Source organism: Hibiscus syriacus, unplaced genomic scaffold (assembly GCF_006381635.1).
Source record: "Hibiscus syriacus cultivar Baekdansim isolate YM2019G1 unplaced genomic scaffold, ASM638163v2 tig00009942_pilon, whole genome shotgun sequence".
Classification (NCBI taxonomy): domain Eukaryota; kingdom Viridiplantae; phylum Streptophyta; class Magnoliopsida; order Malvales; family Malvaceae; genus Hibiscus; species Hibiscus syriacus.
This window is the reverse complement of record NW_024062205.1, coordinates 1,695,407-1,718,456: the sequence shown is the minus strand read 5'-3', so window position 1 is coordinate 1,718,456 and position 23,050 is coordinate 1,695,407. Positions and strand designations below refer to the sequence as shown.

The window sequence follows — 23,050 nt, the reverse complement described above, 5'->3', positions numbered from 1 at the left end:
ACAGAAAAAGCGGATTCCGAAGCTACCGTAGAAGCTTGGACGGTTAGTAAATCACGGGCCATGGCGGCTAGAATCGAAAATTGTGCTTCCTTTTCTTTCCACCAAGCCAAAATATCCAAACTTTCAAACTCTTCAAATGTCATTTTTGATAGAAAATCGCATGACATATAATTTCCCAACTCGCTACTTGGGGTGGTAGTACATGATCGTTTGGATTGAGAATTTACAAGAGTGTTAAAAAGATTCAAATTTATGTTACTTGGACGTCTACTAGATGATTCCGCATTCATTCTCATTTGATCGTGTATTACACTACTTGATTCGTATTTATTTAAATAAATTGCAAACATGTCTCGAAAACATTTGTTAAAATAATTTATTTGGTTTTGGACAAGTTGGGTTCATCATCGGTTAGATTAAAAGCAACGCATTTGTTCAATTAGTGTTTCAACCCCACCAACATTTAACGTTGGGTTTAAAGCGGCGGCACAAGTAAAAATGGGGGAATCTCCTTAAAATATTTTAAAAGTTTTTCCTTCATTGCAAAGCCAATTTCTTGAAAAACTTCGGTTTCAAATTCAAAGTCATTTAGTCGGGTAGCCAACAAAAATATTTGATTAAGAACCAACGGGCTAGTAGGGTAAAAACACCGGATAAAAAAGTTGTTGCATTTTTAAAAACCTCAAGCAAATCGGTTATTTTGGCTATAGTTTCCCAACTCGAATCTGGATAAATGTTTGGGACATGACCCCTCTCGAAAAGCCGATCGTGAAATGTTTGCAATGTTTCCCTTTGCCTTAAGGCAGTATGCATCATCATCCAAGTTGAGTTCCAACGAGTTGGACAATCCAAATTAGGACCCAAAGCTTTTTATTAACGGACTTACAAAATCGTTTATAATCATTTAGTCTTTTGTTGTTGTTACAAAGAACCGATTTTATCATTGTTTGAATTCTAATCTAATCGGCTCAATAACCTCCAAACCGGCTTGCACGGATAAATTAATTATGTGTGCAACGCAACGGGTATGAAAAAACGCACCGTCTAAAATCGGTGAAAGTAATATTTTCAATCTTGGAACCGCGTTTGTATTATTCGATGCATTATCAAAGGATATAGAAAAAACTTTATTTTCTAATTTATAAAGACAAATTACCCTTTTTAAAAGTGTAAATAAATTAACACCGGTATGCGGCTCACCGAATAATTCAAACGCGATTGTTCTTTTCATCATTTGCCAATTATCTTGATCTAACCAATGTGACGTAACGGCTAAAAAAGAATTTCCGGTATTATGAGGGGAACTCTAAACGTCACATGTAAGCGACACACCATAACGGTGTTCTTGGAATCCTAAAATCATTTTTCCTCGCCGTACGCACATTTTTATAGCATCTCTTCTAAGGGTAGTACGACTTACTTTGAGTATAACGTGGTTGCATTAGTTGTTGAATTGTGTCGTGAAATCTTCATCATCAAAGTGGTCGAACGACAATGCTTTTGTAATCACGAACTTTGTAAACGCTTCTCGTAATTTTTCGTTGTCGTAAACAAAAACACCACCTTGCGGTGTAAGATTCGATTGACTAGGATCCGATCTTGAGCGAAGTGCCTTGCATGATTTTGTCAATGGTTCTTCAACGTTGTGTTTCCTTCCGATGCAAGAAACTTTAGACAAAGTTTACAACGCGCCTCTTCGAGCCATTTGACATCTCACATAAATCGTAGTGATCCCAAATGTCTTTGTTTCGAGTGTGTTCGATCACTCTCACGACTTCAAGGTTTCCCCCCGACGGAAGATTCAGCCGTGTTACTCATGATGAACAAAAAATTACAAAAGTAAGATTTGAGAGATGTTTAAGTGTTGTGTAATAAGATTTGAGGAATTTGTAATTAACCAAATACATCCCAACCTATTTATACATGTTTAGGGTGGTAAAATGGTAATTTTTTAAAGAAAAAACGGTCACAAAACCCCCCCAACGGCTATATTAACGGCTAGTTTTTTAAACCCAGACCGGTTTTTTTTTCGGATAAAAACCGGTTTTTTAACCGGTTTTTTTCAAACCGGTTTTTTATCCGGTAAAAAAACCGGTCTAGGTTTTTTTCTCCAAACCGGTTAAAATAACCGGTTTAAAAAAATTCGATCCGGTTAAAAAAAAACCGGTTTTTCCCAAAACCGGTTTCGGATATTTTTTTCGGATATTCGAATTTTTTGTGCACCCCTAGAGGAGATGCATAAGCTAAAGGGCTGCTTGAGCAACACCCCTAATACTTGTATGAAGATCATGGTGATGTTTACCTTATCATGTAATTTTTCAACACCACTGTGGCTCCGAGCCGCATGCGAACGACGACTCTGTTGCTGGTCGTTTACAAGACAATTAGCAAGCATTTATGCAATGTCTGGGCTAAGTATAACTTTTCCCTCTGCTCGGCCACTTATAGCTTATTTAGAGTAATGCAATGAATTACAGGCTTGCTTGGTTCACTAGACCCTTGCTGGAAATCATCACTCTCAAGCTTAAGGGATTTAGAAGATTGTTTCCATGACAACGCACTAAAAAGCTTTGCAAAATTGCTCCTCTTCCCATAACATGAACGATGTTGGGAGGGCAAGATTTCGGACAAGAAGGCCTGCTCACTTTTGTTTGCATTGGGTTTCCATGGAAGAGAATTGTCTGCAATAATTGTTATGTCCTTCGCTTGCGGCTGCAACATAGTGTGACTATCGCATCGTAATGTCTTTCAAGGTTATCGTGACACGCAAAACGCATCCGCAACATAATAATATAGTTATTTTTAAGAAATAGAACGTGTTGTAACATCCGTCGCAATCGCAGCTTAGTATTATACCATAAACTAGTCATCTAACTACCTTATAATCCCATCCAAGGTCTTCTTGTTCTTCAATACCATCACGGCCACATCTCCGTAAAGAAGATACGTTATAAGAAGGTATTAGTTTATCTGTTGGAGAACTTTAATTGATCTCTTGATGTCTTTTTAATCTAAAACAGATTGATGTTGAAGTTATCAACTGAATAGTGTCAGAAAAGTTTAGATGCAAATGAAGATTTCAATGAAAATTTCTGATTCAATGATGATTGAAGCTCTTCAAGATTGAAGGCGATTATTCGTGTTAATATAAAACTTCTCTTTAATAGCAAGACCTTTGCTTCGGCTCAACAAATTCCGGCACAAAACATTTCATACAATTTCATCATCGTTCAATCAAAATCAGTTTGTCGAGTTATCCGAGGTCCGAGGAACTTCTTCTGGCTGTGATCGGCTGTGAATGGCCTCGAATGCTTGAACACAAGTTTTCGAGAACCCCATTAACGCCTGAAATACATTGGGAAGGATAGTTTTCAAACCGTTTAAAATCATGGCCTTGCTTTCTTGGACTGAGTTTAGATGTTTGGCCTTCTCCGTATCAACTCGCTCCTTCAAGGCTTCGGTTTTCGCACTCTTCACCGATAAAGGATGATTGGGGCTCAGCATGTAGTTCACATCGCCCTCGACCTTCTTCTCCATCTCGGTCAGTGAAATTAACTCCTTCTGCAACCTTTTCTCGAGCTTCTCGGATTTTCTTTGCTGGTTGTGCTCCTCAGCCTGCTGTTGGATTATAGGTTCAACGGCCAACAGAAAGCTTTTAATGGCCTCCGAAGCCACCTGCATGGGACCGGAGATTAGTAAAGAGAATTCCAGATGATAGAATAGAGGGTCAACTAAAATGCTGCTCGAGTTAGCTTATCAGGTAATTTTGCAAAACCACGTTGCCATTCTTCGGAGAGAAATAGGGAAGAAAACAAAGTTCAGTGAGTAAGCATGTAATTTACCCTTTATTTTTTTAAAAACTCAATGTATATAAAATAATTATTTGATATACTAAATTCTTTATAGATAATATAATTATCTATATTAAATAAATTAAAATTATTCGAGAATAAAATTTTTCAAAATTACACCGATATTCTTTTTTTTTCCAAACATGCAATTCTTGGTACAATACATATAGTATCTAACTTCTTGATCCATAAGATATCTATAAATTAGAGTATATTGAACGTTGAAGCATGATTAATCTATATTCTCACGTGTAATATGACAGTGATAACATCGTAATATCAATCTAACTATAGTTTATTTTTAGTTGGGCTTTTAAAACTTAAAGCCTTGTGAGTTGCAGTAGCACGTAGAGATCAAGCTTACTTAATGAAACAGAACTATATAGCATCTATAAAAATATCAAACAGTTATATTGGATCAAGCTGACCATATGCATAGGAATTCATCATTCTCTCTCTCCATTTTTTTTAAAAAAAAAAGGGTAACCTGAATCAATCTCATTGTATATTTAACAGCCTCCGGATACCTATTATTCATATGTTTCTGCTCAGCTTTCAACCTTTTCAAGGTATGGTTTTTTTAAGCTGTATAATCTCAGTCTCAGCCACACATGAAATCATGGTTTCTTTTACTTATATATATATATATATATATATATATATATATATCGCTGTATAATATACAAAGAAATGGAATCTTCCATGGAAGAACACAGTGAATGAATAGAATCTGTCATGGATTTAAATGCATGCATGCAATCTGCTTTCTTGGTGAAGTTGTTTGCTATTTTTTTTTTTGCATCATAGGTTGATGAGATCTGTAGAGAATAACTCAGAATTCATTGGAAAAAAACCCTAAATTTTTAGAGAATAACAGATGATTTTCGTTGTTATTGAATAGTTTCTTGGACTTTCTTCCTCTAGGGTGAGCTAGGCCTTATGGGGATCATACAAAAAACCCCCATTTTTGTTAACGATGATTATTGAACTGATATTTCACATGGTCTTTGATAATTAGTCGTTTTAATTCCTCAAACTGATGCATTTTGGGTGTTTTCAGAGTACCATATAGCATGGCAATTGAAAGTACTGATGTTGATGGCAATGGAAGTGGTTCAAAGAAGAGGGGATGTGGTTGCACCAAGCAAGATTTCTTGCCAGAACAGTCGTTTCAGAGTTGTAAAAGCTATTTGAATGCGCTGTTCAACACAAGATCCAGGCTTAAAGACCGTCTGCTGGCGCGTTCCACGGACCACATCGAGCTGCACGAGATACGCGATCGTAGTAGGCACGAAATGAAGAAGACCCTGAATTGGTGGGACATGATTTGGTTCGGCATCGGAGCCGTACTCGGTTCTGGAATATTTGTCCTCACAGGTGAAGCTGCTAGGAATCTTGCAGGTCCTGCTGTTGTGGTTTCTTATCTTATTTCAGGTATTACTGCTCTGCTCTCGGTTCTGTGCTACACTGAATTCTCGGTCGAATTGCCTGTTGCCGGTGGCTCGTTTACGTATCTTAGAGTCGATCTCGGTGATTTCGTTGCTTATATTGCTGCTGGAAACATTCTTTTCGAGTATGTCGTCCCCGGTGCTAGTGTGGCATGGTCCTGGACTTCGTATCTAGCTACTCTGTTCAACCAAGATCCGGATAGTTTCCGGTTCCATGTTTCATCAATTGCTGAAGGCTACAACGACTTAGACCCTATTGCAGTTGCTATTTCACTAATCATTTGTATCGCCGCATGTCTGAGCACGGAAATGTCGTCAAAGTTCAATTCGACCACCACCAGTGTCCATCTAATAGTCCTGCTTTTCATTCTCATTGCTGGTTTAACCAAGGCTGACCCAAAGCATTTTTCACCCTTTGCCCCTAAAGGAATCCATGGTATTCTCAAAGCTTCCTCTGTTCTCTTCTTTGCTTACGTCGGGTTCGATGGTGTGGCGACCCTCGGAGAAGAGGTTAAGAACCCCGGTCGAGATATTCCGATCGGCTTAATAGGCTCCATGTCGATTATCATAATAGTGTATTGCCTTCTCTCAGCTACTCTGATTTTCATGCAACCATACAACCAGATTGATGTGGATGCACCATTCACTTTGGCATTCCAATCCGTAGGCATGAAATGGGCGAACTATATTGTTGCAATAGGTGCATTGAAGGGCATGACGACTGTTTTGCTAGCCAACCTGCTCGGTCAAGCTCGGTATTTCACTCACATAGGCCGAACTCATATGGCGCCACCGTTTCTCGCGGCCATTAACGAGAAAACCGGAACACCGATTATTGCCACAATCGTCATGACTATCTTCAACTTCATCGTCGGATTCTTCACGAGCCTCGACGTGTTGGCAAACCTTCTTTCTTTAGCAACATTGTTCATTTTCTCACTGGTTGCATTGGCACTTCTCAATAGATGTTACTATGCCGGAGGCGAGACGACATGTTCCGACCGAAACAAGCTGATCGGTTTCTTGGTATTGATCGTAGGATCCTCGATTGCTACTGCCGTGTATTGGGCGGTGGGAAAAAATGGATGGATCGGCTTTACTGTGACCATCCTGATTTGGTTCCTAGCGACACTCGGGCTAAAATTGGTGGTGAAGGAAGCAAAGAAACCCAAGCTGTGGGGTGTGCCATTAATTCCTTGGATACCGTCGGCTTCGATCGCCATTAACGTGTTCATCATGGCTTCGATCGACGGTGCGTCGTATATGAGATTCGGAACCTGGACATTGCTCTTGCTGGTCTATTATGTGTTCATCGCACTACATGCTTCGTATGACGCAGCTAAGGAAACTGCTGATACAACATCAATGGCTACTGCTACAAACATTGAGGTTGGAGGAGCATCACAAGTTGACCATTGAAAATATTATTATAAATTAACATTAGTTTTTGAGAGAATAGGTTATATATGCTTTCATTCATTTACTGTCATTATTTCTACCTTTGAGGTTAATCAGATTAATGCAACTTTTGTTTAGGAAAAAATCAGTTCACTTAAAATAATTGGTCATTCAAATGGGTTAGTGTAGAAGGTATAAATGAACAGAGCGTAATGGTCCTAACTGCCGATATAGACATGCAAAGCTCCCAGGACCACCGCCTTCTGTGGAAGAAGTCCTGTAAAAGATTCAGCAATTAACATCTTACAATTATAATAACAAATTTTTTCAACAACGGAATGCCGGCTTTTCCCAACAGACTGAAAACCTCAGATTCCACAAGGACAAAACAATGTAAACCAAGGAGCAGCTGGAAAACCTTCTGCAACAGAGTCTGCTAATGTGCAGCAGCAACAAGAACAATTTCAATTCCCCCAGCAACAGGTCAGCCAGACTCAAATACAAAATGTCCCCAATGGTCAGTCTAACCAGGCGAACAGAAGTGCCATGCCTTTGCCTCATGGAACATCTAGGTGTGTTCAGAGTTCTGGGGTCTTTAATTGTGTTCTGTAAATCATTACTTTTTTTTTTGCTTTGGATAGAGTTATGATGTGTCCTTAATTCAATTACAATTGCCCAACAGACACATCATCTATCAGGTGCAATTAGTTTCATAAGAACCTAGAACAGTTAGTTGCTCTTTTTCCTGCATGTTTATTCTGTGTTGTTCAAATTTCATATTTTGAATGATTGACTATTCTTTTGTGTTGTTTACTCCCTGAAGATCTTGTATTTTTTATTTTGCAGTGGTCTAAAAATGTATAAATTTTTTTCCTTAGATGGTACAGGTAAGGCCTAAGAGTTGAATAAATTAACCTTTATCGTATGTCTACAAAGAATAATGAAGTTATCGTAACTAAACTTTTTGCAGCTTTAGATACAACAAACAATTTTAAAGGTTTATTCTTTTATGACATACAAGGTCAGGGGAAGAAAATAGTCTCTCTATTTATTTATTTTGAACCATTTTCCACACCTGAACCATCTTGTTTACTAGAATGTGATGTACTCTGGTGTGTTCCCCCCCCCCTTTATTTAGAAATCTGAAAGAAAATCGCTCACTTTTCTGTGCACATGCTTATTTTGCCACATTTGACTTAAATTTACTGCTTCATGTAATGGTGTGGCTCAATGAGAGAAGGGGCAGATTAGAATATTATAGCAATAAGAAAGTGATTGCATAAACAATAGAGAAAATAAGTTTCCGATTTTAATTTTTAGTTCTTAAATCTAGAGTTGAGAACCAGTACAAGAAGATGGTTCCTAGAGGGATTGAAATGCTCAGTTGCCATCAGTAAGGTACTAAAGTTTAATCTATGCTTGAACTTAGCCAACATTTCTCAAGTAGTGATTTTACTGGCTTTGCATTTGTCTACGCGTTGAATGTTTGAGAACTACTATGCCTAAAAATGCTTAAGTTTAGATTCAGCTTTATAATTGACAATCATAGCAGTAATAAGGACGTGTCTGGAATGACTTATTATAATACTTTTTACTTTGATTAAGCGATTGATTTCCATTGGTAACATTCATCTTAGTCTATGGCAGCTGTACAAGGATTCTCTATTTGCTATTCTATTTTCCCCCCTGAATTGACATTATTCTCAGTGTTGAATCATGTGTCATTTTATGAGTAACTTTGTTATGATCGGTTACTTTTAAATATGGCTTCTTAGGTATTTTATTGTTGAAAGTTGCAACCGCGAAAATCTGGAACTATCTGTTCAACAAGGAGTATGGGCAACTCAAAGAAGCAACGAGGTTAAACTGAATGAAGTCTAGCATCCACAATCCTCTATCTGTTCAATTTGATAACCAGTACCTGTGTTATTATGAAAAAACTTGTTATGCATATCTTATCTGTTTACCTTTTCCATCCCGTAACTCCTCAAGTAAATCTTATGATAGTATTAGGACAAAACTTTGCCTTTTGTCTCTGATGATGTTTTAGGTATTACATTGTCTTGGCATATTAGGGTTGTGCTAAGATGACATCCAAAATTGGTGGATTTGTTGGTGGAGGGAACTGGAAATATGCTCATGGAACTGCTCACTATGGACGGAATTTTTCAGTAAAATGGTTAAAGGTGCATTCTTTTCTCCTCTCCATCCTTCCTCTGCTTTTTGAACAAAATGCTCTGTTAAGCTAAGTTTTAAGGAACTAAAAAGGTTAAAGATATTCTTAGCATGGTGCTTATTTTGATCATTTCTGTTTATGAAATCTATTTTGTGATCTGGCAGATAAGTAGAGACTGTCAGGAGTTAGAGCCTTCTGTTGGGGAGCAGCTAGCCTCCTTGCTTTATCTTGAGCCAGGTAGTGAGCTTATGGTATGGTTATTCTATTTTATTTTATTTTTCTAATTTCTGAGTTTGAACACATTGAAATTTAATTATTAGAATAAGAGTAGTAAAAGTAGCGATTCAAAAAAAGGGGGAAAAAGCATGGCAGAAGTAAAAAGAACAAAGCAGATGAAAGAGAGGGAAGCAAATCTTGTGTTCTACTGCTTGGTGCTAATTATGATTTCGTTTATGTACATAAATGTGAGGTCCGTTTATGACATAAATATCGATTTAAGACAGGCAGATAGCCCTCCTAATAAGTCATTCTCTGCAGGTGGTGTTAGTGATAAATGTGTATGCGTTCTTGTGGGGAGTTGAACTATGACGTTATCCTCGTGAGATTAGATACAGTTGACCGATGAGCGATGTTTACTTCATTTTCCACTGGAAGGCTGTTTAGATACGGACAGACTGAGAGCATATTGGATGTCCGCAATGAATGATTTTGTATGTTTGTATTCATCTTTTTATTCCCATGGATACAGGCAATTTCACTGGAAGCAGAATCAAAATGTGACCAAGAGAAAGCAAAGGGAGTCAATTCAGATATTGGAGGAGACAACCCAGACATCGTTCCATTTGAGGAAAATGAAGAAGAGGAAGAGGAAGAAAGTGAGGAGGAAGAAAGTGAGGAGGATGAAAGCTTTGGTGCTGCAGATCAGGGCATTAGAATGATGCGGCCCCCTCACATGCCACTGGTCTGTGGAGCCAGAGCAGAGGACACCAACCAATGACAGATATAGTGCAGTATCAGAGCAGAGCAGAGGTCAGGACATAACCGGTCCCAGGGGTGAGTTGGATGACGAGACACAGTATCAGCATGAAGTACAAAAGGCAGATTCACACGTTGCTGGATACAGCTTTAGAAACGTAGACAGTGAAAGTGAGGGCGAGGCACCAAGAAGGTCAAGACATGGAAAAGGAAGAAGAAACGAAGAAGCTTAGAAGATGTGACCCTCGGCGTAGATGGCTCGATAATTGTTCGCAAGATTGCCATCAGTTGTACTTTGCATACATAGATTGTTTCCATCTTCCAATTGCCGTTTCGGAAAGCCGAGGGAAACGTAGGTTTAGATTGTGTTTTGGCCTACATTGTCGCTCTAAAATGTCGAAAAATATTGTTAATGGTTATAATCGTGCACCAGATCTTGAGAATGCCTATTCCAATCTCTAAACGTATGAATATGGCTGAAATAGACAATTCCGTTGAATGCCTCATTCAAATAACTAAACAATAGTGGCTTGTTTAGTCCATTATGGATTAGAAACATATTTGTGTAACCTTTACTTGCAAGGAAAACAGAGCAATATGAACCAAAGAGACTTATGCTGGTCACCAACTCCAAGTGATTGTGGCCCTAACAAGCAACATTGCAAAACAGTAACATTTCTCGGACAACAAAAACATATTTACATTGTCATTAAATGAATAATGAATAACAATACAAGACCAAGATTACGAGCATCAAATATCTATGATAAAAGGCTCCTTTACTCGCAGTGGTTCCGAAGTTGGTGATTTCATATACCAAGCTGTTCACTGACTACGGTTATCTCTCACAAATTCGCCACGAGAAAAAGACGTACATGTTTGAAGTTGGTGCTTTAGTTAAGTGATGATTGTGGGTAAGGGTCAATCCAACATTTGTCTTCCTTGACAGCATTTTCCCATCTTTTACGGAACGTTTGCATTTCGATGAAGGACTGTCTTCTCACCTGAAACCAAGTTATATGATTCATATGTAAAGAACGGTTGCGTATAATAAGAGAAATCGATTTCGTTGAACAACTTATAAAGCAATGTCTAAGTGGCCTTACTTCTGGTCTATTGTCGACTGTATGGGATTCTGATGGTGCCTGCAATTTCAAAGAAGACAGAGTGTTATAAATTGTCGAAAAAGGCTCTTATGTTCGGTAAAATGATATTAAAAAAAACATACCGATGCTTCTTGGTTAGAGAGGTGCTCCGTCTGAGTCCGAGTAATGTTCATTTGCGTGGAATTTAACTGCATCACCAAGAAGAAGAATGACTGTTAGAGACAAACAGCGAATTTGACATGAATATTCTGGGTAAGAATGTATTCTGGTCGTTTTCATAGTATAATGTTGAGCTGCTGTCTAGACCTACGATCCCCTTCCATTTACATGGGTTTCGATGAATACTTGCCTCAGTTTTGGCCACGACACCTAGTGTTGGAAGACCCAAATGAACTATGTACTGGGCATCAACCACTCCGACATTTTTCATACGATCACCCTGCATGAGAGTCCAAATATCAACGGAATGCCCATGTGAGTCAGAAACAAACTCTATATTATATGATTCAAAAAGTTACTTGTGCACAATAACCGAGCTGCTTGTCGAGGCCCCAAGCATGGATCAAATCATTCTGTAGGCCAAAGGAATAATACAGAACAGTTACAATAAAGGCAGATGTAACCAGATCTTATTTGCAGAAGTCTCGTAATCACGTTGTGAAAATAACCGCAAAACAATAAAGTTCGAAATGTTGGTAGTTCAATAAATACAGCTGAAAACAATGTCACTATGTTGTAAAAGTACTCGGTCATTGTTCAACCAATATGACCGAGTGCTCACGAAAATACTTCTTACCTGGATCATATACCAAGCACAGCGCCAGGCAGCTCTTGAGAACACCGGGGCCATCATTTCCACCCATCTGCAAAACATATTTTATTAGCTGCCTAAGAATAACAATAAGTTATCACAATGCAAAAGGCGTTGAATTTCGAAGATAGCATCCACGAGCCAGGAAGTTACTGCTAGTTTACCCGATACAAGGAGGAGCAGTGCTGCGGCTATCGCACCTTCCACTGCCTTTAAACTTGTATATCCTTCTGTTTGAACGAGATAAATTGAATGTATCATTCACTAACAAAGGTTAATAGAACATTCTGAAGAAATACAGGAAAATACATGTCTGATCTTCATGCATAATGACTAACGAGACCATAGGACAGCTTTGTTTGTTAGAAAATGGTATAGTCTACACAGACTGAGTCTTGAAAGAAACTATTTTGCACCGTCATTAACAGTTGATAGGGTCCGGATCACTACAATTTCCCCGCTAAATTTGTCTTTCAAGTGAATCAGGAGAACTGTTCCGAAAGGACATTCTACTGGTTTACACAACGAACCTGTGCAATTTTGAGTTCCTTTTGCGTGCTGTGATTTGATGATGCACGTCGGACTTAGCAGGATCTAGTGCAGGTTGTGATATCTCGAGTCCCTCATCTTCAACAATAGACAAATATCTACAGAAAGTTTGATACGTTTTAAACTCAGAATCAAAATTCAGACTTAACAAAATTGCGAAAAACAAACAGGGACACATAGTTCCTGTGCACATGCTCGTCTGTAACACTCGAATACGGTTAGAGGCCAACTCTAAACTATGAGATGAAAAACTTATGGAAGATCAAATCTTATTCGCATAAATGTAGGATATACTTACTGTGTCGGATCAAAGTTATCTACACCAAGGTCTTCATCCCAGAGGAATACATACTTGTATTCGGAAACTATATCCGGATGCAAGAAACGTTTGGCAAACCACCTAGAACAACATATCTTACCAGCTGATCAGCATGCATAAGACAAATGCTTGCAGACACAGCCAGAAGTGAACAAGGAAGATAAAAATCTCCGAAAAAACGGCATTTACCATTTTGTTTGATTCACTGCAGATAAATGTATGGCCCGGTCGTTCCATTCCAAATCTCTCCATTCATCCACAACACCATCATAGTGGAAAAGCATCACAACAAAATCTCTTGCAGGAAACTGTAAATCGATGATCATTGTTAAACACGAGTATAAAAAGATAATTTGAAATAAAAAAGGCATTTGAGAAGTCGAGGTACCTTTTTAATGATTCGATCCACAATTTCCTTTTGTTTAATTCCAACAGCAATGGCTAACAAGTTTGCAGATGGCTCTAGATTACCCTATAATTGAAATTTAAGCATAAAAGACAATCAAATAAGGTTTACCGAGTAGCAGAAGAAAGCGATTGAAGCGTGTCATTATAGAAAATTTTCAACAGTACAGGTTCCACAGTGTCGCTCCATAAAGGTCTCATTTCTAGGTTTGATGTTTTGACTACAATTCCTTCAGGTAATGCCTCGCTTCCAGGAGGCCGACACCGAACCTGTATGGAAAACAACAAGATTTAGAAGAGAATCGTATATTACAAAACATTTAAAAGTACTTGATGCACTATCCAAAAAGAAGACCAACCTTGCACATAGCAGATTTCGAGCTCTGAAGCATATCAATAACCTCCCATCTCGACAATCTCTACATACAGGATTCAAAATATATGATATGAGATAAAAAAAACTTTCAGCCATGATAATCCAAATAAAGAGCATCCACAAAAAGTCGAAGTCACATTGAATTGCAAAGTTCTGAACTTCATTTGATGTGTGAGAAGTCTTTTAGTGTGTGCACGTACTATTTATTCCCGTCTGCGACAAGTTTTTATAGTTTAGATTTTCATCAGATAATAAAAGGTGATATTGTGCTTTCATGCATCAACAAGTGGAACCAAACTTGAACTTGACAACCATGTCGCCGAAGTTAAAGGAATTAGAAGAAACCTATATCAGCTTTAACTACTCTTCACATGCCTTGAGCATCACTGAGTATAATAACACAGTTCCTCACCAGAAAAGAAAAAATTAAATTCCAACAGGAAAAAAAGATAAATTGCAAAAGCAGAAACGCGTACATCGTTGTATTCCTTAGCGATAAATCCACTACCAATGAAATAAGCACCACAAAACAAAGAAGCTACAACAAAGAGACTGCAGAGGCATGTCCTACTCTTTGAATCCGACATCGCAGAAGCCTGTAATGGAAAGCAGAGGAATTTATATCCACATTCCATACCATTATAAAGATTAGATAGTCAAATAAGACAGCAAAAATAAAGGAAGAAAACCAGAAAGTAAGTCCAAGACAAAGAGAAAATATTGAATTTCTTCGAGTCATTTTACAAGTGTTTTCCACTTATAATCACCGAGTCGAACTGCACCCTTTTAATTTGTATAACTAAGAAGGTATTGATCAAATCACCATGGACAGAATGTTAAAAACATACAAGAGAGGAGACGCGAAAATCAGGCAAGCCGCAGGTAAAATCATCCTTAAAGCCAATACAATCAAAGGAAAAACCGAACAAACTTAAGATTGCAACTGTCTAACTTCTCGAGACATCCTAAAAGTGTCTGCCATATAGTCATCGAGTAGGCGTGCATCTTTTAAATTCGTCTTAGAAATCATTGATCAAATAAACGTAAAAGAACATAAAAGAACGGAGACCACCAACTGAAAAACAGGCAAGTCACAGGTAGAATCATCATTGAAAACAATGCAATCCAAGTAAAATCTGACAAGCTTAAGATGATATCTTCATTAAATTTAAGATTCTGGCCAGTTTTAGTTATCAATAATAGCAAATGATAAACACGACAATATACTCAAAATTCAATATCCTTCTTGCTCTCTCTCATGTTCCCACATGCTACAATCAAACAATGGATTACAGAACTGCACTGAAAATTCCATACCAGACAAAAATAAATCTCAATCAAGCAGATGAATTACCACAAACTGAGAAATAGAACTAAATTTGAATTATGAAACAAACCAAATAAGCTTCTCTCATTTACAAAACAACAAGAAACAGTAAGACTCAACCTGGTGTGAAATTAAAGCGAAACTGAAGCAGAAAATCACCAAAAAAGGGAGAAAATTCAAACCCTTGCTGGAACAGAGAGTTTTGAAGAAGCTTACACAGCTAAAAGACATCTTCTTTACATGAGAAATTCAATACCCAGAAAAGAGATAGAGAGATACCCGAACTTAAAAATACGAAAAGTTTTCTTTTTGGCTATAATTTACAACATGAGAAAGCCTACAGAAAAAAGCAAGGAATGAAAAGGTGGGAACAAGTAAAGAGAGGAAAACTCTAAAGTAGTCAACTTCGGCAATGCGTGAAGACGGCGTCGTAATGAGAAAGCGAAGGTAAAACTTTCCACAGAGAAAAAGAACAATTTTGACAAGAGGTAAAAGAAGAGATGGAGTCGTTTGAGAAATAAAAGCCGTTTTTCATGAATATATTTAATATTTAATATTTATTTTTTAATAATTAATGTGTTTTTCTTTGACTGTTGTGTTCTTTTATGATGTTTCTGCTGCGTTTTGCTTTGTCGTCGTGAAAGCTTATAAGTTACAAAGGGAGACGCACGCGCCGGTTTCAACGGGATATTGTAAGAACGTGGGAGATAATGGAGAGCGAGTGGCCTGTTCGAGTATTCCAACCATTTGTAATCGCTATCTATGGACGCCACGTGTCCGACATTTTTCAACGTATGCGTAGAAGAGGAAAGGAGGTAAACTTTGCACAGTTGGTCTTCACTTTTGTGGTGGTCAAAGTACATGTCAGTTCCCTTTATTATTTGTCCGTATTAATTTTGTTCCTCTATTATCAGATAGAACAATTTAGTCACATTTATTATTAAGCACAAACACCAAATGTCATTGAATTATGCTCAAATGATCATTTTGATTATTAAATTTTTTAGAAATCATAAAAATAATTATATTAAATTTATTAAACGGTTATAGAATAATATTCAAATTTTTTAAACTTCAAACATTTAAACTGAAAATATTAAATTGTAAAAATTTGGTATTATCTGATTTTTTTTACTAGTACAAGGACTGAGGGGCTGTTTGTTTATTTCAGAATGATTAAGAGCTGAATGATTCAAATATTGAATGATTCAGAGGCTCTGTATGAATTAGCTCTGAATGTGACATGTTGTTTGATAATGACTCTGAATGATTCATAATGTACTTTGATGTTGAATCATTCAGTACTGTTTTGTTGAATCAATCAGCACTGAATCATTCAGAAGTGAGAAACAAACACGTTGAATGTTGAACGGTTCAACATTCAGCGCTGAATGGTTCCATTCAGAGCCAAACAAACAACCCATGAGTTAACCCATTTAATAGTAGAGGGATAAATCGGAACAAGTTTTCGTGATAGATGTATTAATTTGATCTGATCAATAACAAAGAAGACTAAATTGATATAACTCCTAATAAAAAGGACCTGACGAACACTTTCACCATTTTATCGTTTATCTTCCTTTTTCACTCATTTTTCATCCCACAAAGTCCCAAGAGTCCAACTCATTCAAAAGAAAACCTCATTTTTTTTTTGCATAAATTTCCCATCAGCTAATCATATTTATGCAAGAAAAGAGTTGAATAATGGAATCGTATTCAAAATGTGTATAGATTAATCGAAGAAAAGTATCTTTCATTTCCCACTCACCAATCTCCACCATCTTTCCATTATACAAAGAAAATAACAATTTAAAAAAAATGATTTTTTTATTGTTTCAAGGATTCGATTTGATTAATCTTGACCGATTCGCGCCGTACACCTGTCTTTAGTGGATAAGTCTCTCAACAGAAATTTTCTGCATACACAAAGACTCGAATCTGAGACATTGCTTAAGCGATATCAAGCTACTTACCACTTGATTTTGAGTTTTAAGATTGAGGATCCGTTTGTTTCACGTAAAACGTTTTCCGGAAAATGTTTTCCTCATTTTCCAGTGGTTGGTTCGAGGAAAACTGGTTGGTCAACGTAAAACATTTTTCTGGTTAACAGAATTTCCATTGTGTTTTCTGAAAAATGACTTACGGCTTAAATTTTAATATTCAAAGAATATTTTCCAAACTTTTTCACTTCAAAGAATAAATATTCAAAATAATTTTATTTTATGAATTCAATATTAATAAAATATTTTAATATTATTTTAATCAAAATATTAATTATTAAAATATTTAAAATATATTTATTAATATTTCTAATAATATAATATTATATTTTTAATATTATAATAAAATAATCAATTATATTATAATAATATAATATAAGATATTATATTTTATTTTAATAATATATAATAAATTATTAATAAAATTTATATGATTTATTAATTTCATAGAAATAATATTATTATATTATTAATAATGAATAATATTATTTATATATTTAATAGTAATATAATAATCTAATAATATTTTAATAAATATATTTAAAATATTAATTAATATTTATTATCGTAAAACATTTTTATTTCAGTAAAATATACCAATATTTTTATTTTTATTAATAAATTTATAAAAATAATATTTTAATAATAAATAAATCATTTTAATATTTTAAAAATAATAATATTAAGTTTTATGATAAATAATATTATTTATTTTATTTAATATTTGTAATAAATAATTTTAAAAAAAAAACTCATCAACTAGTAGAAAAAGAGTTTAAACAATATATTCCAAATATCGTAAAATATTTTTCAGAAAATGTTTTTCAGAAAATATAATTCATTTTACGGAAAACATTTTCCGAAAAATGTTTTCAGTAAAATAATCAGACCCTAAGAGTGAATATCTTTATCGAATAAAATGAAAGAAAATACATTTATAATTACCATTTTATTATTTAAATTTTATTTTATTTTAATTTTAAATCGAATTAGTAAATCAAAACCAACACATTACCATATAGAGAATGATATAGAAATTACTCTTTGATAATCGGCAACTGACCATAAAGAGTAACACTATAATAGTAACTTAGTTTCTAACAGTCACAAAGAAAGACCTAACATAAACATTCATAAAACATGGGGTTTTTTTTTTTTTGCCATTAGGGTAGGCAAATTCAGAATTTATTTTGCAATTTACAGCAAATATTACGGTACATGATAAACTCATAACATCGACGTGATGAGTTTGATAATCGGTACATGCTACGGTACATGTTAAGTTGCGAAATGTATAAACCTCTATCCGTTTCACTTTCCTTCATTTGTCGTAAACTACAAATTACTCGAATAAATCATAAATTATCTCTTTGCATACGTGATATTCGAATCTAAAACTTTAAAGAATAACAACAATTATTTAACCACTGAGATCATTTGGTTTGTGCATCGTTTATATTATAAAGAGTAAACAATATAATATACTATTAAACTTTAGGCAGTGTATCATTTATATTACTAAACTTTATATTTTTCCAAGTATAGCTTTAAACTTTGATTTTTAGCTTCAATTATGTTATCGGACCATCAATTTAGTGGCAAAATCGACACATACCTACAGTCGTCGTTGCGATTTTTCAAATTCGTTGTGATAGTTAAAAAAAAAAAATTTTGTTTCTCTAAAAAGATAGTATCCGCGCGGACGTGTCGAAGACACGTACTACCACGACCACAACCACGACCCGAGACGGACGGCGGCGGCGCGCGAGAGTCCCCCTTGTTCTCTATCACTCAACAAGGAAGTGAGAAAGACAAGCCTTAAATACTATTCCCAATAGTATTTCTAATACTATGTGGGATTTGAGCATTACCAACACTTGTTCCCAATACTATGTGGGATTGAGCCTTAAATAGTGATATTATTTTTGAATGTTTTGCTTAAAATTGCAATAATCGCGATTGATTGTAGATTGACTTTTAATTATGACATATTTGATCGTATAATACTAATGCAATTGGTTGTTAATTCAGTTGTTTTAAGGTGCATGATTGTTAATTGTTTCCTGAATAATCCCATTGTATTGGAAACAAGTGTTGGTAATGCTCAATCCCACATAGTATTAGAAACACTATTGAGAATGGTATTTAAGGCTTGGCTTTCCCACTTCCTTGTTGAGTGATAGAGAACAAGGGGGACTCTCGCGCGCCGCCGCCGCCGTCTGTCTCGGGTCGTGGTCGTACGTGTCTTCGACACGTACGCGCGGACACTATCTTTTTAGAGAAAATTCTTAAGAAACAAAATCTTTTTTTTAACTATCGCAACGAATTTGGAAAATCGCAACGACGACTGTAGACAATCGCAACAATTTCGCAAATCCAAAAAAAATTAGTCAAAATCGTATATTATCTAGGATTTTTAGTCACTGAGGTTATTTTCTCTTTATTCTTTTGTGATTAATTTTTCACCAAACTTATTCAAAAATGGATAAAAATTTATTTAAAGGTGTGACATGATAATATTCAAATCTTCTCTGAGAATCGGTCGATGATATTAGATTTGAAATATATTGTTCGTATTCTCAAAATAATGCTTTTCACCATTCTAATTTTTGAATAAACACAATCAAATCTTCAAATCTAAGAGAGCCCAAAATCTTTAAAAATAATATATATTTTTATTTAATTGTATCCATTTTGAGTGGATTTTTTATAAAAAAAATTAGTCGTAGAAAAATAAATATGAGTGAAATATAATGTTTTAGTATTGATCTGGTTACAAAATACGATTGGTGATTGTCGGTGATTGGATCAAGTGCTAGTTTTACCTTCGAAATCATATCAAATTTTGGGCAACTATCCGTCCCGTTCACTGACCAACTGAAGGTTACTTTCATGCAAGAAGCGGTTCCGCCGGCCACTAAGGTGACCCAGGCGGTGGAAGGGGAAGGTAATGTAGAAAGAATAAACAAGAGATTCCGACCAACGGAAGGTGGTGACGCTTTCGAAGAGGAGATGCCAAAAAGATCATGGAAAGATGCAGTGATAAGCCCGACCCTTCTTCCCGAAAGTTTTCAATTCTCGACTGAAGTTGAAGATGTAGATTCAGACGAAGAAGAAACTTCTGAAGGGGACAACATCCCGACAATTGAGATTCCTCAGGAATTGAAAGGAAAGTTGAGGAAACCATGGAGAAAGGCGATTATTATCAAGGTATTGGATAAAACGGTGGTCTACAAAACCCTAATCAGTAGAATAACAAATATGTGGAAACTAGAAGGTGAGTTTGAATGTATCGATCTTGGGTATGGATTTTATGCAATTAAATTTCAGAATATGTTGGATAGAGCTAAGGTTCTCATGGAAGGCCCTTGGAAGATCATGGACCATTATATTACGGTGCAGAGATGGCGTCCCAATTTCGTGGCAGCAAGCGCAAGTATTCCTTCCACGGCAGTTTGGATCCACATTCCAGGGCTCCCTATCGAGTATTTTGAGGAAAGTGTCTTGTGCAACATAGGAAAACTTGTTGGAAAACCTATCAAGATTGACTATCACACAGCTTGGTCAATAAGAGGGCGATTTGCCAGAATATGCGTGGAAATTGATCTAGGCTCTCCTCTGTTGTCTAAGGTTCGTATAGGGAAAAGGGTCTATAATATTGAATATGAGGGGCTGCACTCGATCTGTTTCAATTGTGGCATGGTGGGTCACAGAGTCACAGACTGCTTGGCCAATCAGAAAGTGACCCCTATAAGCAGAGAGGTGAACATAGAACCACAAGCTCAAGAACACCAAGAAAGACAGGAGGATGAACAGGAGAAATTTCAACATGAAGGGAAAGAACTGGATAAGGAAAGATACGGACCTTGGATGTTGGTTCAACGGAGATTACGAGGAACGAGGAATAACCAGAAGAATAAAAGTAGTAGAATTCATGAATCACGACAGCATAATAGATTTGATGGTTTGAATAATATTGATGGAAATGAGATGAGTAAGGAAAAAGAGGATCACAGCCCGAACCAAGAGGTGTACAAGAACATTAATACGACTGGTAGGTCTGCAAAAGACATGAGATCGACCAGAAGTGAAGATGGTAGCAGCAGAGCTAAAACTCGTAACTTGACAGAAAGCTCAGGAGGTGAGTTTCATAGGAAAACAGACGAGTCTTTGCGGCCTCCAATATTCCTTGCGATGAGAGACGAACAGGGTGGAATAAAAGGCAACAAATATACTGGTGGAAACAATCAAAAAGTTGGCATGGAACCAGAATTAGAGGTGAGAAAGAGAATGGAATATCACGAAAACCCATCTATGGAGGTTGAAAATGCTACTAGTATAGCTGAATTCCAGGTTGTTCGGGAGATGGAAACTGAACCAATTGAACCGGAACATGTTGATTACACTAAGGAGATGATGACCTTTGAGGCTTGCACGAATATTAATTCCACCCAATGAAGTTGATGTCTTGGAATTGTCGTGGAGTAGGTAATCAAAATTTCATCAGGAACTGTAGAGAGTTGATTCGGGAGGAGAATCCAACCATTATTTGTCTTCTCGAAACAAAAGCAAAGACATGTATTGGTCCTTTGCTCTAGAAAAAATTGAAGTTCGATAATCATTTTGAGGTCCCCTCTCAAGGTCTCCGGGGAGGTTTAATTCTTCTTTGGAATTCTAATTCGCATGAGGTGACCATTCGGCAACACACAGACCAGGTTATCCACTGTGAAATTATAGAAGACGATAAAAGATGGTTGCTTTCCACTGTCTATATCCAACCTCATTCGCTTAAAAAATAAGAAGCATGGGAGAATATCTACAATTACTCTACAACTATTAATTAGCCTTGGATGATAGTGGGTGACTTCAATGACTTTGCTACATTGGAAGAACGTTTAGGCAGTAACTCCAATTGCATGAGTCGCATCGTCAAGTTTCGCGATCACTAGAATAGATGCAACCTGATGGATGCTGGATATGTTGGTAACAAGTTTACTTGGACTAGACACCTCCATGGAAGAGTCACTCTTCAGGAAAGACTCAATAGGTTACTTCATAATATGGAGATGGTCGAGTACTTTCCGAACCTTCGAGTGGCTACATTAACAATAGTGTACTCTGACCATAATTCAATTCTGATTAACACGAATTGGGATATTCCTGGAGAAAAAGAGAAACGACCTTTTAGATTTGAAGCATCTTGGCTTACACACGAGGATTTCAACAAAATATTCAGTACAACATGGGACAAAAAGAAATACTCTCTTGTGGAGGCAGTGGAAGAGACCAAACAAGCGATCATAGATTGAAAGGAGAGTACTTTCGGGAACATTTTCAAACGTAAGAAGACCCTGCTGAAACGAATCAAATGAATCCAAAGATCTATAAATTACTTTCATTCGATACATCTTCAAGAATTGGAAAAGACCCTTGGCGCTGAGTATCAACAGGTGTTGGAGCAGGAAGAAATCCTTTGGCTTCAAAAATCTCGACTGGATTGGATTTTGAAAGGAGAAAGGAACACGAAGTTTTTTCATATCACGACCATGGTAAGGCGCAAATTTAATAAAATTGTCGGGCTGTACATTGGGAATGAATGGATCACAGATAAACATACCCTTTGTCATCATGTCTGTAACTTTTACAAGGGGTTGTTCACTGCGAAAGTGCACGTCCAGTTGTCAAGGGATTACGATCGTTTCATGCCTAGATTAAACGAAGAAGAAAGAACCGAGCTAATGAATCAAGCCACTATGGAGGAAGTAACATTAGCATTGCTCTCCATGAAGGGTTTGAAAGCTCCGGGTCCGGATGGCATTCAACCCATTTTCTATAAACGAAACTGGGACACTGTTAAAGACACCATACGAGAGTTCGTGAATAGAACCTTGAATTTGGGAAAATGGAGACAAAAATCTTAAGAACCTTCCTGGTGCTAATTCCGAAAATCACTGCAGCTGACAACATTACTCAATTTCGGCCAATTAGCCTGTTGAATACGTCTTACAAGATCTTCTCAAAAATTATCGTTCGTCGCTTGTGTCCTATGTTACAAAGAATGATCGGTCCTTACCAAAACAGTTTCCTAAAAGGTAGAAGCACATCTGATAATATATTGATAGTTCAGGAGGCAGTACATTCCATGATGAACCTTAAAGGAAGGAAGGGTGCAGTGATCGCCAAAATTGATCTACAAAAAGCCTATGACAATGTCAGTTGGGAATTTCTCAAGAAAACTCTCAAAGACTTCAATTTTCCTGGAAGATTGATAGAGGTAATAATGTTTTGCATTACTTCCACTACTATTGA

General features: G+C 36.5%; 3 protein-coding genes and 1 pseudogene across 4 annotated transcripts; 3 read left to right on the top strand and 1 right to left on the bottom strand.

Moving 5' to 3' along the window:
* Window positions 1-4,370: 4,370 nt before the first annotated feature.
* LOC120203512 (cationic amino acid transporter 1-like) lies at window positions 4,371-6,733 on the top strand. Its single transcript, XM_039203796.1, has 2 exons — window positions 4,371-4,420; window positions 4,912-6,733. Exon 2 carries the CDS (start codon window positions 4,925-4,927, stop codon window positions 6,716-6,718), a length of 1,794 nt encoding a protein of 597 aa, XP_039059727.1. The 5' UTR covers window positions 4,371-4,420; window positions 4,912-4,924; the 3' UTR covers window positions 6,719-6,733.
* Window positions 6,734-6,818: 85 nt separating this feature from the next.
* LOC120203565 lies at window positions 6,819-9,870 on the top strand (annotated as a pseudogene).
* A 721-nt stretch (window positions 9,871-10,591) lies between these two features.
* LOC120203511 lies at window positions 10,592-15,195 on the bottom strand. Of its 2 annotated transcripts, XM_039203794.1 has the most exons (15): window positions 14,958-15,195; window positions 13,891-14,010; window positions 13,398-13,457; window positions 13,207-13,308; window positions 13,022-13,105; window positions 12,823-12,941; window positions 12,613-12,714; window positions 12,296-12,412; window positions 11,930-11,995; window positions 11,751-11,817; window positions 11,473-11,526; window positions 11,304-11,393; window positions 11,077-11,142; window positions 10,955-10,993; window positions 10,592-10,852 (listed from the first exon to the last, which is right to left on the bottom strand). In XM_039203794.1, the coding sequence occupies exons 1-15, from the start codon at window positions 14,970-14,972 to the stop codon at window positions 10,742-10,744; spliced, it is 1,212 nt and encodes a 403-aa protein (XP_039059725.1). In that variant the 5' UTR covers window positions 14,973-15,195; the 3' UTR covers window positions 10,592-10,741. The 2 variants fall into 2 exon arrangements, with proteins under 2 accessions (XP_039059725.1, XP_039059724.1); XM_039203793.1 differs by lacking the exon at window positions 14,958-15,195 and having other exon boundaries at window positions 10,593-10,852; window positions 13,891-14,080.
* Window positions 15,196-21,705: 6,510 nt separating this feature from the next.
* LOC120203563 lies at window positions 21,706-22,050 on the top strand. Its single transcript, XM_039203826.1, has one exon. The coding sequence runs from the start codon at window positions 21,706-21,708 to the stop codon at window positions 22,048-22,050; it is 345 nt and encodes a 114-aa protein (XP_039059757.1).
* Window positions 22,051-23,050: the final 1,000 nt, after the last annotated feature.